Genomic DNA, 14905 nt, shown 5'->3' on the forward strand with positions numbered 1-14905 from the left:
CAAAGAAAAATAAAATATCTATGCTTCAAAATTGAAGATACCCCTTAAACACAAATCTTCATTGCTATCATCTGGAATTACAAATCTACGATGGCCTGAGGAAGACACAGCATGGGGCAGAAACGGATGGAAAGAGAAGCCGTTAACCGTATCTGCACAACAAACAGAACAATAGAAAAAAGCTAATTATATTTACAAAAATGAAAAATATGAACACAAAATCTACTGCCAACTAGCTGGTCAGTGGTCACTAATTCATGATAGCATAGTGCAAAATTAATTTTATACGGAGAGAAACTTCATGAAAAAAGGGTCTCACCCTTCCCTCTTTCAATGTCTGTCCAATATGTAATAGTCTTAAGAGTACATAGTGAATATAAATAAATGTGGCAAAAGCTTGCTTCTGTACATTATGCGGGACTTACACTTAGCAGATGATCTAAAATATAAAGGAGATGAAGAAGGAAAAGTATGTAGGATACACATTTGCAAAGAACTGAAAATGATCCATAGAATTAGCATAAAAGGGTAAAGCACGGAAAATCAAATCATGAAAGTAAAGCACCATGACCATCCCATTTAACATAAAATTCATTTTCTGGCATAAGGTTGGCCAAAGTTTGATGTATGTATCACTACAATGTCAAAACATGAGGCTAGTAACACAAGCATATTAGGGAAGAAAAATGGAATTTGGAATGTGAACTAGAGGCATACTGAACACTAACTGCATCAAAACGAGGATAATGGTGGGACAAGCTAAGTTGAAAGAAACCACAATGGATAGGCAATTGAGATGAATTCAGTGATATTATTGCAGCACTATAAAAATTTAGTTATTTTGACTTGAGCAATAGTGGAAGAGTGGAAGATGAAGTAAAATTCCAAGTATTAAAGAAACTCACTCACAGAATAAATTTACAAAGATGTTCTAAATGAAACAGAATACTTCAAGAAAGTAAAAGATCAGATATCATAAGGGTGACAAATTAAAAAAGATTTCACACAAAAGCCAAGATTGAGATAAAATATAAAAACAAGCATTTTTAAAGAGTACAGGACATCAGTACCTAATGCAGCCTCAAAACTTGACACCCACTGCCCAGTTTGAAGATCATATATATGGACGGAACCATCCTGAAACAAAAAATGCAAACATAATTTGTTAGAAACATAAACTGGATATTGATTGAGCATCGTTGATATTGCCGGACAATAAAAATCAAGGACGAAGATACCTGGCCACCAGTACCAAGATGCTGTCCAGAAGGGTCTATATCAAACAGTATCCTCTGATTGGTGTTTTCCGCAGATCTGTATAACCTAATAACAAGGCACATGCATGGAAATCATTTCAGCTATTACCATGTTTACTTATGGAATAAAGAGTAAATGCCTTATGGAAATATATAACTCAAGTGAAACACATAGTTGGAGCCAGTCTAGGTTTCATAACAACGGAGTTTTTGTTCAAAACCATATAATAGCAAACATCAACTTAACCATACAATCATCTCAGCTAGTATCATGTTTACTTATGGAATACAGAGTAAATGCCTTATGGAAATATATAACTCAAGCGAAACAACATAGTTGGAGCCAGTCAAGGTTTCATAACAACGGAGTTACTGTACAAACCCATATAATAGCAAACATCAACTTAACCGTGCAAAAACACGGGTCTTTAGATTGACTTTCACGGACATCAGCCGTCAGTAGTAAATATGGGAATTTAGCTTTACTGTAGCAGCTGCAATATGGAATCCAATCCTTTATTTTCAGTTCATTACTGTAGAGTAGATTGTGCTTTTGGTCATGCTCTTGAAATATAACTTTCGGTCACTCTTGTATATTAGAAAAGTAAGACTTCATATTTACTTTGATTCACATAAAAAATTTAGACAAAAAACCAGAGTCAAATAAGGCGAGAGAATAGTACTTGTAGACACAATCGACAGCTTTGCGCACATCCCAACATAGTATATAAGGATCCTTCAAGAAATTGAATGTTAGAGATTGGTTAATATCATATAAGATGCAAAACTGTGTTAAAAAACCACGAAATAAAGGAGGGGACAACCTGCATCATGATATTAATATTATGGTTGAACTTGAAGTAAAAATATTAAGAATGTGTACTAAAGGGCTGGCTATAATCTAGATCAAGAAAAGAAAATTTGCAAAATTTACCTTCCGACCTCCGGTATATAAATAATTACCATCTCTGGAAAACTGGACCTGAAGGAGGGGAAATTTTAGTTTGTGCTCAGTTTTATAATGAGAACCAATCATATTCAAATTGCAAGTAACCTAACATACATGTGTGACTCCTCCTTCTTGACCATGCAAAACATACAAAAGCTCCATGTTATCTTCCCTATAAATAGCAGTAGTTTGACTATAAGAGCCCATAGCTAGCATGCCAGTATGAGATGGAGAAAAAGCCAATGCAGATATAATACCTGCATTAAAATAGACTGAATCATAAGTGTCTGCTTGTGTCACAGAATTTTCTGACATTTTTCATAGCCATTATAGCAATGAATTAAGTAGCCCGATCAGAAAATTACCCGTCTGGCCTTCTTTTTTATCTTTTACAGTTGAATGCAATTCAAAATCTCTACCAGGGCGATGCAAATCAAACATCCTAATACATTTGTTGTATCCGGCAAATATCCTAATACAAGAAAACGTAAGATCTTAAGGTTCTTCATCGTCTGGTAGTGACTTTCACCGTATAAATTGATGCAGTCATTAATCCAATCAAAGTAAGCAAAAAATAATACCACATTTTTAAAAACAAGAATCAGATGTTAACTCAAACAATCACAGACAGGAATCTCAAGGTTGTTCATTGACATATATCTCCCAGAACCTTAACAATGTCAGCTTACTAAAAAAATGTTTATTTACTTGCCAATAACAGTTTGAACCCAATGACGCAAGAGGTGATAGTATATATACCAATTTAAGTTTCCAAAAGAAAGTTTAAGAATGCTTGAAGGAGGGGAAACTTGGGATTTGTTAGCATAAATACATGTTATCAAAGAAACATTGCACTATGTAATACCAAGAAACATTGCACTATGTAACATTGCACTATGTTATCAAAGATCCATGAAAAGAAAAAAGTTCCTTACTTAGTTCCAGCAGGATTAAAAGCGACAGAAAAAGCAGCAGTAATTTCGTCCATAGCATCATATGCCCGATATGTGCAGCGTAACTGCAAGTTATGGCCAAAAAAAATGGTCAGAAAACATAATAACAGCACAGAAACCACGTGTTTTCAAAGCTTCTAATAATAACATCAGTACTCAACCAATAAAGAAGAAACACTTTAAAGAGAGAAGCTATATCCCTGATCAACCTGTGCTGAAACTGCCACAAGATACAAATCTAACACCTCAAAATGTTACTCCTACTTTCATTCTGGGATAAAGAATATTGAATTTCATACTTGAATGCTTTTTAAAATCTTTCCGTACAAGGCTGATGTTGATTATTTGGATTTTTCAGTTATCTAGTATGAAACATTGACACAGAAACAAAAATGAGACACGACACCGGTACTAACACCGATAATGATTTGAGAATATATAAGTGATTGAATGTAATTACACGTGTTAGAGTCATACGAGTGTTGGACACTAAGACATGCCTACACCCTGAAGTGTCGGTGTTGCACAAGCTATTTATGTGTCAAATAATTTAAGCACAAAACCGGGAAAGGTATAATAAACAAAAAATGAACCTGGCCTGATGTAGCATCCCATAGATGTATGGGATGGTCGCGAGTAGTTGTGGCAAAAACATTGGTCACCGGATCTGAAACATTCGTTAACATAGACTAACAGGCATCATTATCAGCCATCAAAGAATATAATACATTAAACCTCTCTCCATCCAACAAAGAAAACGATAAATTTACTTAACGTAAAAGAATGACCTGATGCAGACATGTAAGGATACCAACAGAAATCATGTATAGACTCTCCTTCACTCATGACTAGACTCGCAGCATAAGAATCTGTAGCAAATTAACAACAACAACAAAAACAGGAATCAATAATAAACTCGCAATTCCTATTTCAGTCAAATCATACCATTCTCAGAATTTAATTTGCAGTTGTAATACAAGGCAATGCAATAACTCGAACTTAAACACTTAGATCCTGTTTGGATAAGCAATGTAATTAGGTGCTTATAACATAAGTGCTTATTGTATAAGTACTTATGAATCAGGTATTTATGTAACAATAGATAAAAAAAAAAAGTTGAACATATAAGCTATAATTTGTTTCTACCATGGAAAGCTTATTGAAATAAGACTTATGTACATGTGATAAGTTATTTCCATAAGCTCTCACAAATAATCTGAGAAGTGCTTAAGGTAGTGAATAAGCCGAAATAAGTCAATCAAGAAAGACTCTTGTTTACCTTGTTCGTCGGAAGCATTATTAAGAGGAATGACGGTATCAGCGGCGGGTCTGAAAATTGCAAAGAGAATTGAATAAATTGAAATCTGCATGGAATGATTAAAATGAAAAATTGTAAAGAGAAGGTTTAGTTACAGTGTGAAGAGGCGGAGAGTGTTGTCTTCGGAAGAGGTGAGGAAAGAGGAGCCATCGGGGGACCATTTAACGGCCTTGAGGAAATTGTTAGGGTTAGTGGGAGTAGTGAACTGGCGGTGGAAGTGATAGGTTCTATGAGGAGGGACATCGAAACGAAGCACGGGCCACGAGTAGTACTCTTCGACTTCGTTGGAATTAGGTACATCATCGGGTTGGGATTGCACTTCCACCTCTTCTTCTTCTTCTCCCATTATTACTAGTTAGTTACTACTGTCTGCTGCTCCTAGTTCAACCACGCTGCAGCTGGAGACTGGACTGAAACTGTGTAAGCGCCAAAACTCACTCCCTCATGCTTGGAATTAATTCCTTTTTTCTTTTTTATTTTATTTTTATTTTTGTGACCATCTTAATAAATATCATAAAACCTTTTTCTTGATTGTTCATATATTTTAATTTTTAGACATGTTGGTATAATTTAAATTTTATAATTTTGAAATAAATAAATGATATTTATTTGGTAATTTAAATTTAATAACTATTCACTAAATAGTAATATGAATAATTTTTGTACCAAAAAATAATATAAGTATGTTATGTAGATATTAAATCATATTTCTCTACCAGTATGAATTAATAAATAAATAAAAAGGTGTAAAACTTCTTTACATCATTGTTTTATATCTATTAATCTCTTCAAAAAAAAAAACATCATACTAATGATAAAATATAATTAAAAGCTTTTATAAAATTTATTTTTGTTAATATTTATAATTTTGGATGCAACACTACAAACCAATTGAACACTTTTATCATCTATGGTTGATGATGCTGTTCAAAAATTTAATTCTTTCGCATCTTGAAATTGAAAGAAGACAATATGTTGTAGATTGGCTAACCAAGAATTGAACTTCTCAAATTCTCCTTTAGCTGCTTTAGTTTTGGGTCCTGCTACCCTTGATAATCTTATTCTTTTGGATGTTATTGAGCGTAAGGGTAATGCTTTAAAGAGTTAATCTTTCTTTGTTCCATTTATTTTTGGATGCATAAAAAATAATGTAATGATGTATCGGATTTTGGTGTGCAAATAATATTCATTCAACAACTTATGTCATATTAAAAAAAAAAAATCTGCTGAAAACAGATGAAAATCAAAATGTTTAATTTGAAAACCAGTTCGCTAGAAAATTGAAGGAATTGGATTCTGTAACATGACATTACCATTTTTAAGATAGAAAGATCCAAATCCCTAACAGGCACGTCAAATATTGTAGGTGAAATAATAGCCTTTTCATTACTATTTATGCATCATTACATTTAAATAAATTGCGTTCTGGCAAGTGGTGATTAAAAACCACAGCGAATAGTATTTAAATAAATGTTTTTGGCCCTGGTACAAATGTAGGGGTTTCTTCAAAAGAAGCTAATAAAATCAGTACTAAGAGTTTCTCAAATATGAATCATTCTTATAACATGAATACAAGGGAAGATCAAGAGCTCTCTCAGCAACTCTGCGGTCTTCGTGAATCTTAGCAATCAAGCTTTCAAGGGATGGAAAATTGACCTGCAATGCATAGTGCCCAACTTTAGAGAAACTCAAACGATGAAGAACAGGGCAAGCATGACAGAGAAATATTGTAGGTAGCCATACCTCAGGACGTATGTAACCAACTATAACAAGCCGCAGTTCTTCCCCGTAGAAATCCTCAGTGAAGTCATGAAGCAACCATGGTTCCTACATTAAAAAAAAAAAACATAGATCATATGAAAATTCGGAGGTAAATAGTTATAGCCAAAGGCATAAAGTAAACAACTTACTATAGTCTTCTCTTTGTTGTCGAAATATGGATTCCAACCAATGCTCATCACCATTTTAAAAATACCTCTTGCTGATAATCCAGCCCAACCAAAATAAACTCCTGAGGGATGCTCAGAAAGGAGATCTGAATAGTCCTTTGTTGACAAATTTGCTGAAAAAATAGTGCACCAATACCCTTAGTATACAAATAGGTTATGTTGAATCAGGATCTCAAGCTTCATGTTGAATCAGAGCACCCACTGAATAGAATTGCGATAACATCAGAGCATCATTGTGAATCACCCATATTTTCTCTACCTTTCAGCTTCATGTCACAAGAAATAAGTGAAAGATGACAACAAACCTGTAGGAATCCCCAGTACTTTCGACCCACGACCAAATCCCTTGATGACAGGACCACCAATATACCACGGATCTATAGGCAAAGTTGCCTCCACCCCTGCAATAATTTACAATACTTCAAATGTAAATGTCATACCAATAAAGGAAACACAACACATAAACAAGTATTATCTTAAGGTATTCAGGATTTACAATCTGCAAATGAAGGTAGACCCCACTTTTCAAGTTGCAAATCAAGAAGGGAATTTATCACCTCATCTGCTGCAGTATAGAGATGAGACTGTTTTGGAAGTGATGGTACAGCGATCACTTCCATTTCAGCAGCCTTAGCTGCAGTAACACCAGGTCTGAAGTAGCAAATTAGACAATAGAAAGAATATATATTAGGGGCAAATAGGCAATCTAAGATATTTTCAACATAGAAATCACTGTAACCAAAATTTAATAAGAATTGAACATAAACCATTTTGTCAATCAGGTTAAAAAGTGAACTTGATAGTGCTAAATAGAAAAAATCCTTTCAAATTTCGTAAGAATTTTAATCAAACTCCATAAACCATGTTCAAAGGATCAAAGGGTAGATTCCTGGGATACAGAAGTTCACAGATAGTTGTAACAGGACAAAACCTAAATTAATTGGTAACCAAAAAGAAGTCATAAAAAGAAGTTTGAATCATGATAACAAAGAGCATTCAACTTGAACAACATACACTAAATAATATTATTATGAAGCATTTTCATTAAACAAAAATATCATATGGATTCTCTCAAATTTCAATTACAAGTCTCAGTGCATCTAAATCAGCCGCTTTCTCTGTTAATCAATTACACATATACTGCACCTGACTAAGCACTCATCAATTACAGAAAGGAGTATGTTCCACTTCCTCAAAAACGAGCCATCATCCTTACAAGTAAAAAGGAGTATTCTGTTTGGCTAAGCTGTCAACATAACAATAGTCCTTAGACACTTCTTGATTTATTTCATAGCCAAAAATGTAATTGTAAACTTTAAATGGAATCACTAGGCTAATAAGTCCATACAGAATCACTGGAGGAGGTGTTTGACGGTCACATGGGAGATTATACACAAATAAGCGAGCACAATTTAGCCTCAACGTTAACTTTAACATCTAGTGTCATTTGATCCCGTCCCATATTACAAATGTAATTAATGGAATATCCAATAATTTTAAAGAATTTATTGTTTGAGGTGTAATGACTAATGAGGATGTGATAAAATAAATTTTCAACAGAAGGTTTAACCATCAAAGTAGACTTGAAGCTGGCACATAAATCAAACAGAGTTAGAACAGAAGGACACTCACAGAGAGTCTTCAATGACAAGACAGCTGGAAGGCTCCATGCTTAACCTCCTAGCAGCTTCAAGGAATCTGACGCAATAAAGCACAATTTGAGGTTTTGGGAAGAAAAATACCTTACATGTATAGTTGACAAGTATTCAACAGTAATCAAGGCTAAACAAAACATTTTTTACATCTCACATTTCAGGGGAAGGTTTCCCTGTTCTAACTTCGTCTCCCCCAATTACAACAGAGAAAGAATCTTTCCATCCTGCATGGAAAAAATATAAATTAAGAAACTAGCTCATACTTTCATGATCACAAACAATGGCATAAAGAGTACAGGAAGCCTACGGTTTCTGAAATAAATCATTACCATCATGGAAGGATATTTTGGCATCAATGCCTTCCCTTGGAGAGTTTGATGCCAAGGCCATTGGAACACCATTTCTCTTCAAATGTTTGATCAACCGATTGGCACCAGGAAGTGCTTTAATATTGCACCACCTAACATGAGAATCAAGAAAAAAACTTCAGAGAAAAATTCCCTGGTGAATTTGAAGTACAAGTTCAATTGGATTGACCAACCAAGTAATTGTGTCTATAGGAGCTTTTTTTAAAAAAAAAAACTACTTGCATCTCCAGTATGAAACATAATACACAAAGGTATTCGATTGTATATAGGTATCATATCGGACCATAGACTAATTGATTCGAGACAAATTTTCCAGATATTGACTTCATATATTAATAAGTTTCCCAAGGTAAAGAGGATTTGATGTGTTTTCTATAAAATGAGGGATTCGATTTATAAGGAGAAGTGAGTAGTTATTATCGCCAGCCATTAATTAAAAAAAAATCAACAATTGAAACTGTAATCATATGCTCACATATAACTCTGTTAGGAACCTTGATTCAGCAATGCTATTTAGAAATTACAGAGAATAATTTATTGCCATCGCAACGACAGATACAAGGTTTAGTGGTTTACAATATTGGTTTAGCAAACCCATACACATCAACCCCACAAAGTTAAGAAGCTCCTACAAAGGAAGTATCCTCTATTCAAATAAAACAAAAAAAATCCCTTCTGCACAGTGCACACTGCCAGGAAATCTCCCTCATGAATAGCCTGTTCAACAAACCAGATCACAAGATCTACCAACTCAAATTGGAAAACAAGGTAACAGAATAACATCCTACGAATATATAACGATAAGATGGAGATATTAATTCCAACAACCCTAAACTAATTAGACCACCATAGCTGATCTCATGTACAACTCCATATGTGGGGCTTAGTATTCTGAGTTAGGGGTCTAGCAATGACAGACTATGAAGTTATTTAAATTTCAACAGCTGATTTTCAATCAATGACTTTAATTCCTCCCCCTAATTAATGGTGCAGCATGTCATCTTCTGTTACATCAAATAAATAGTCATTGGAGGGACAATTCTCAGGAGATATTAGCAGCATAACATTTTTACAAAATAAGCTCCAAGAGTGCATTCTTTACCCTTGAAATTTTGTAAGCAACATGGAAGGCTGTAATGTAATTAATTGGACTTCTATCTATTATCTATATATATTAAAACAATTATCTAAGCTAGACACCTGACATTTCAAAATTAATTTGTTTCCCACCATCCTTCTGTTTCCCAGCCGTATTGAGCACGGGTTTTATACCACCAAGGACATGTTTGGATTAACTTTTTTGAACTTATCTACGGACATAAGTACTAGTAGAACAATTTGAAAGAGCTTATGTAAACAACTTATGACATGTCCATAAGCTAACATGATAGCTTATGAAAACGGCTTATAACTAATGTGAAAACAGTTTGACTTTATTCATCTTTTGTTATAAGAATAAATTTTACATAAAGCACTTATATGATAGGCGCTTATGCTATAACTTCTATAAAATTATGTTCTTAAAGAGTAAGCACTTTTTATAATTTAACCATAATCAGCAGAATAAAGCATCCCACTGTTAACATTTGATGTGAAATCTCTACTTGGATTCCACAGTAAAAAATAATTAAGAAGAATGATGCAGCAACAGTTAAAGATAATTACTGATCGGAGAATAGCGGCGAAATCTCGGAAATAAATTCAATCGGGGAGCAGGGAAGTCCATAATCCTCGACAACAGCAGAAGCAGCTTCAAACGGTGTCTTCCCCACTATTTTAAGGGTTTCTCTTCCATCCCATTCTTTTCCATACTTTCCTAACGAAACCTTTAAAACGTTGCCAACTATACCATCTGTAATCAAATTTAACCACTATCGCCGGGCGTTAGTAAACAAGCACCAAAAATAAAAACCCAACCAGAAAGAAATTAAAAAAATAAATAAAAAGTTGCAGATACTTGTTATTGCGGAGGTGTTACTATTGTTATGAAATGAGAAATGATAACATAACAGACCTGTGTTGAGAAGCGTGCCATCCAAATCAAGGATAACGCATTTAATCAACTTCCTGAAAGGCTTTGCAACAGACATTTTCTCAAATTTCTGCAACAAAGAGTCAAATGAAAACTTTAGATAGTAATTTATTTGTTGGGCGAATCGAAGTGAGAGGGAATCACAGCGAAGAGGGTTGAAAATGAGAGAGGTTGGCACGAGTTCAATTCAACCTGTGTTGACAGAAAGCAGCGTTTTGTGTTTGGGAAGAGATAGCACCTTTGGAGTTTCTCCACAGATAGGTTGTTGAAGTGGAGAAGTATTTTCCCAATCGTGAATTGGAGCTGTTTGTAGTATGTTTATTGGTGCATCTACGGCTTGAGCTATTAATTAACCCTCAAACTCTACTAAAGATTTAATATTAAATTTCTATTACGAATAATTCACATGTTCAAGAAAAAAAATCAAAGTATTTTTTTTTTTGAAAAAACATCAAAAACTTTGTTTTCATGAAAATTTTTTGAATTATTTTTGTAAGAAAAGTTAGTATTTTTTAAAAAAAATTATAAGTCTGAACAAAATTTTAGGACTATCTTTTTTAAATTTTTGTATCCCTCTAGTATGTAAACTCATATCAATAATTAGTAGGATTATGAAATTCACACTTATAAATATATCACTTATTAAGAGATTAAATTTAAAATAGGAAATAAAATAAAAAATTTTACATAGTAAATACCACTATTTAAAAATTTCAAATAGAGTTATTCAATGGATCATTTTACAAAACCTTGAATAAGTACTTATTTTGAAAATTCATATACAATACTTTTAATTAACAATAGTTTATGACTTTCTTTGTCTTTTATAAATAAGATGATGATTTGATTAATATTAATTTAATAGTATATATGTATATATATATATAATCTCGGTTATAAAAATAAAAATAATTATTAGTGTTTAAGATACAACGTTTGTGATAGTTGAGAGTCTATTTAATTGACATGATACAATTAAGTTATCATATTTTATCAAAATTTAGTGTTTGATAATCTAATAAGATATTATAACTTAATCTAAAATTTTATCATATCATATCATGTATCTTTATTGAAATTTCTATATGAATATAAGTTGAGTTAGAAATCAGCATGATAGAATAAGAATACTAGTTTACTAAATTACCCTTATAAAATATAAAATATAATTTATAAAATATACTCTAAATCTAATCAAATATAAAAAATAAAAATAATTAATAGAATTTGATATTAAACTTAAAATTTGAAAATTAATTTAAAATATGTTTATGATTTTATCACATGAATAGTTTTGTCTTTTTATATAGTTTAATAAATTAGTGTTCAAAATTATAAAAATATGAAAATTAATTGAAATTTTAAAATAATATAATTTGTCTACAATGGTAGTTTTGCCATTTATATATAATTTATATCGTATTTTTATTTATATTTTAACAAATAAGATATAATTATTTAGTTACTCGCGATTAAAAAATATAATTATTTATTTACATTTCATGATGCACTTTTGTCAATTTTCATTTTCTTTGATTTAATCAATGCCTCGTATTAACAGTAAAATTATATTATCTATATAATAATTATTAATTTATTTATTAAAGAAGTAAAGAAGATAACATTAATTTAACTTGTTTTTTATACTTTTTTGATGTTAGGACTAATTTAACCCATCTTTTGAAGGGATTTTTAAGTGGTCGTTTCTTGAGTAAAAAACATAGGATCCACTTCTCTTAAATAAGTTCTATCTAAAAAATGTACACCATCAAAAATTTGATAATAGATATTTCAGAGTAATTATCAAATTTCTCCTGAAATTGTATTGATCAAATATTTACCTCTTAATTTTGGAAATAGACAAATAATACATTAAAATTAAAAGAATAACATAATTTTTATATTAGTTTGTTATGTTATTTTCTCTTCTAATATTTTAACTTGATTTTAAAATTTTAACTTTATTTTCTTGTATTTTAACTGTTATTTGTTTGTCTATTTTCCCAATAAACCTCACAACTTTTTAACATTTCTCTTCAACCAAACAACAAAAGTTGGTTATCTCTTGTGGACTTCTCTCAAAGCAAATACATATTTGTTGATAATAAATTAACATAACCTCGGTATTGTAAAAAAAAAACGAATCGGTTTGCAAATATCCAAAATGCATAGCAATGCAAACAGTTAATTATCGTTCATTCATTCAAACATGGTAATACATCATCTTACCATCATATAAATAATAGTAATGGTGTGTATGGAGAAAGGTTGGTTTCTCCTTATTATACATTTATTATCATTCCCTCGGACTTATGTGTGAGTTTGAGTACAACTCAACTCACTTGACCCTCTACACACACCCATTGGCCCACAAAGATACCAATGCAGTTAATGTTAGGATTGATCTCAAGGAAGTGACTTTCAATCAGGTTGAACTTTTGAACAATGCTGGAGCAAGTTTCAGCTTCGCTCACACCATGAATTGTGTTACATGTTGGAACTGCAACTACAAAATTTATATTGAAATTAGATAGTGATTTACTATTACAGAATTTATTATTTATTTATAGTAGTAATTTGGCCATTCAAATCCTATATTCTTTTGTTCAAACAGTTAAGGTTCAGTTGTTACAAATTACAAAAATATATATTTGTATTTAAAAAAATGTAAAAATTATTTTGTTTTTATTTGTCATAATGATTTTTTTAAAATCAATTGTAAAAAATGTTTTTTTTAGAAACAACTTCTCATTTAAGTAGGTTTTTAGATTCCCATTTTCTGAAAAAGTTATAAGACTTTTAAAAATAATTATTTTAAAAAAATGATTTTCTTACGTAACAAATTACCTCTAAAAAACATGCAATATTACTGGGTGGTTTTCTATATCCAATTGCATAATTAATTACCTGTTGGTGTTGGTCGACTTTCAGCAATAAACATCGTAATGACAATCAATGAACAAATCAGAGCAAAGCTGATTTTAGTAGACTTTGCCATTCTTCTTATTACAATATATATCAATCCTTTTTTATTCAATTATGTCTCTAATGTTGTGAGTTGTGTTTTTTAGACTTTTGGGCTTTTGTTTATATAGGAGGAACCAATATGCCTATAGACACTAGTTTTTCAGATATGGCGTTGGATTTTAAGAAGAAAGCCGGCCGGCTCTGGGCAGCACATACACACATATATTGGATATATTTGGGCACTGGATTGGTTTTGGTTATATATTAATATTACTTCCTCCTTCATCCCATAATAACTAATAAATGTTACTTATAAACTAAGAAAATGTGATAAATGAAATAATGAGAGGGACATTTTTAATTATTCGATTACTCTTATTAATTACCATATATTTCAATTATTATAAATGTTAAGTATAAAATAATAATTTGAAGTTATGCACATAATATTAATTAAAGAATAAGATACAATTACGAAGATGAACGTTGATAGTATTTATACGTGACATCCTAAACCCCAAAATAATATATATAATAATTTATATTATATTTCTATAAAATTTGCAGCAGATAAATAAAAACTTTTATTTTTAATTTAGGATATCACGTTTCTCAAAAATAACATAAAACACTTTAAATTTAATTTTTTTCATTAAAATAGTGCAATATCGATAAGCTTGATCTAAGTATAATTACTTGGTTTAATTCTAAAAACTAACTATTACTTCTAAGGTTTTCATACAAAAATTCGTTTCAAATTAAATAAGAAAATACAAATTACAACACTTATTCCTGGTATCACCTATCAAAGCGGAGTTCTTTCCAAACTTGAACTTCAAGACTCATTAACCTGTAACAACTGCGATTTCGCAAACGCATGACCAAGCCAGTCAAACACAAACAAGGAAGGAGGTGAGATTCGAAATCATGTTAATAGTATAATATAAGTAAGAAGAACACGCAAACAATCATAATATGTTGTATCATAATCACATTACAATGTATCAAAATATTCAAGTAAATAGTACCATATTATAACATCAAAGTCACTCAAGTAAAATAATCATCTCATTATAATATGCATCAAATCATCTAAGGGTAGTTATTATTACTTTTGAAACATATCAATCACAACAAAACAATCACAAAGAAATGCAATGCTATACATGAGCTTAGACTCTACTTCATAATGATGTATCATTCTAACTCTAAAGTACTTGGTTATGAGGTTTGATACTATGCCACCATCCCAGTGGACGGACAATTCAAATTGGCACTGTCCTCATAGATCCCCTCAACTCAACCCGAGACACATATATGTGACAATCGAGGTAAACGTGTGTTGCGTGGTAGCTCCCGATATTTGAAGTGCTACCTCCAAGTCACCAAGGAATTTCCCACCCGTATACCTCCAAGGTCTAACAATCTTGCCTTAAGGCTCCCTATATGATGACAAAA

At 31.7% G+C, this 14905-nt stretch overlaps 2 protein-coding genes and 1 long non-coding RNA gene across 3 annotated transcripts in view; all 3 read right to left on the minus strand.

Annotated features, from left to right (window-relative positions):
• Nucleotides 1–4946, minus strand: part of LOC101507105 (uncharacterized) — a 5564-nt gene extending 618 nt beyond the window's left edge. The window contains exons 1-12 of the mRNA XM_004504919.4: nt 4572–4946; nt 4438–4487; nt 3947–4027; nt 3752–3825; nt 3141–3223; nt 2571–2677; nt 2320–2462; nt 2191–2238; nt 1940–1992; nt 1239–1323; nt 1071–1137; nt 42–152 (exon numbers count right to left, since the gene is read on the minus strand). Of these exons, the coding sequence (XP_004504976.1) occupies nt 42–152; nt 1071–1137; nt 1239–1323; nt 1940–1992; nt 2191–2238; nt 2320–2462; nt 2571–2677; nt 3141–3223; nt 3752–3825; nt 3947–4027; nt 4438–4487; nt 4572–4822 (1153 nt within the window). The 5' untranslated portion in view covers nt 4823–4946. The remainder of the gene's footprint in view (nt 1–41; nt 153–1070; nt 1138–1238; nt 1324–1939; nt 1993–2190; nt 2239–2319; nt 2463–2570; nt 2678–3140; nt 3224–3751; nt 3826–3946; nt 4028–4437; nt 4488–4571) is intronic.
• Nucleotides 4947–5836: 890 nt separating this feature from the next.
• LOC101507425 (bifunctional riboflavin kinase/FMN phosphatase) lies at nt 5837–10812 on the minus strand. The gene is made up of 11 exons (XM_004504920.4): nt 10673–10812; nt 10463–10550; nt 10114–10300; nt 8410–8540; nt 8235–8304; nt 8058–8123; nt 6922–7076; nt 6731–6826; nt 6387–6538; nt 6220–6303; nt 5837–6132 (listed from the first exon to the last, which is right to left on the minus strand). Exons 2-11 carry the CDS (start codon nt 10536–10538, stop codon nt 6007–6009), a joined length of 1143 nt encoding a protein of 380 aa, XP_004504977.1. The 5' UTR covers nt 10539–10550; nt 10673–10812; the 3' UTR covers nt 5837–6006.
• A 1824-nt stretch (nt 10813–12636) lies between these two features.
• Nucleotides 12637–13524, minus strand: LOC140920881 (uncharacterized). Its single transcript, XR_012163486.1, has 2 exons — nt 13388–13524; nt 12637–12986 (listed from the first exon to the last, which is right to left on the minus strand). It is a non-coding gene; the product is annotated as an uncharacterized lncRNA (long non-coding RNA).
• Between the last annotated feature and the right edge of the window lie 1381 nt (nt 13525–14905).

This window comes from Cicer arietinum, chromosome 6 (genome assembly GCF_000331145.2).
Source record: "Cicer arietinum cultivar CDC Frontier isolate Library 1 chromosome 6, Cicar.CDCFrontier_v2.0, whole genome shotgun sequence".
Lineage (NCBI taxonomy): Eukaryota > Viridiplantae > Streptophyta > Magnoliopsida > Fabales > Fabaceae > Cicer > Cicer arietinum.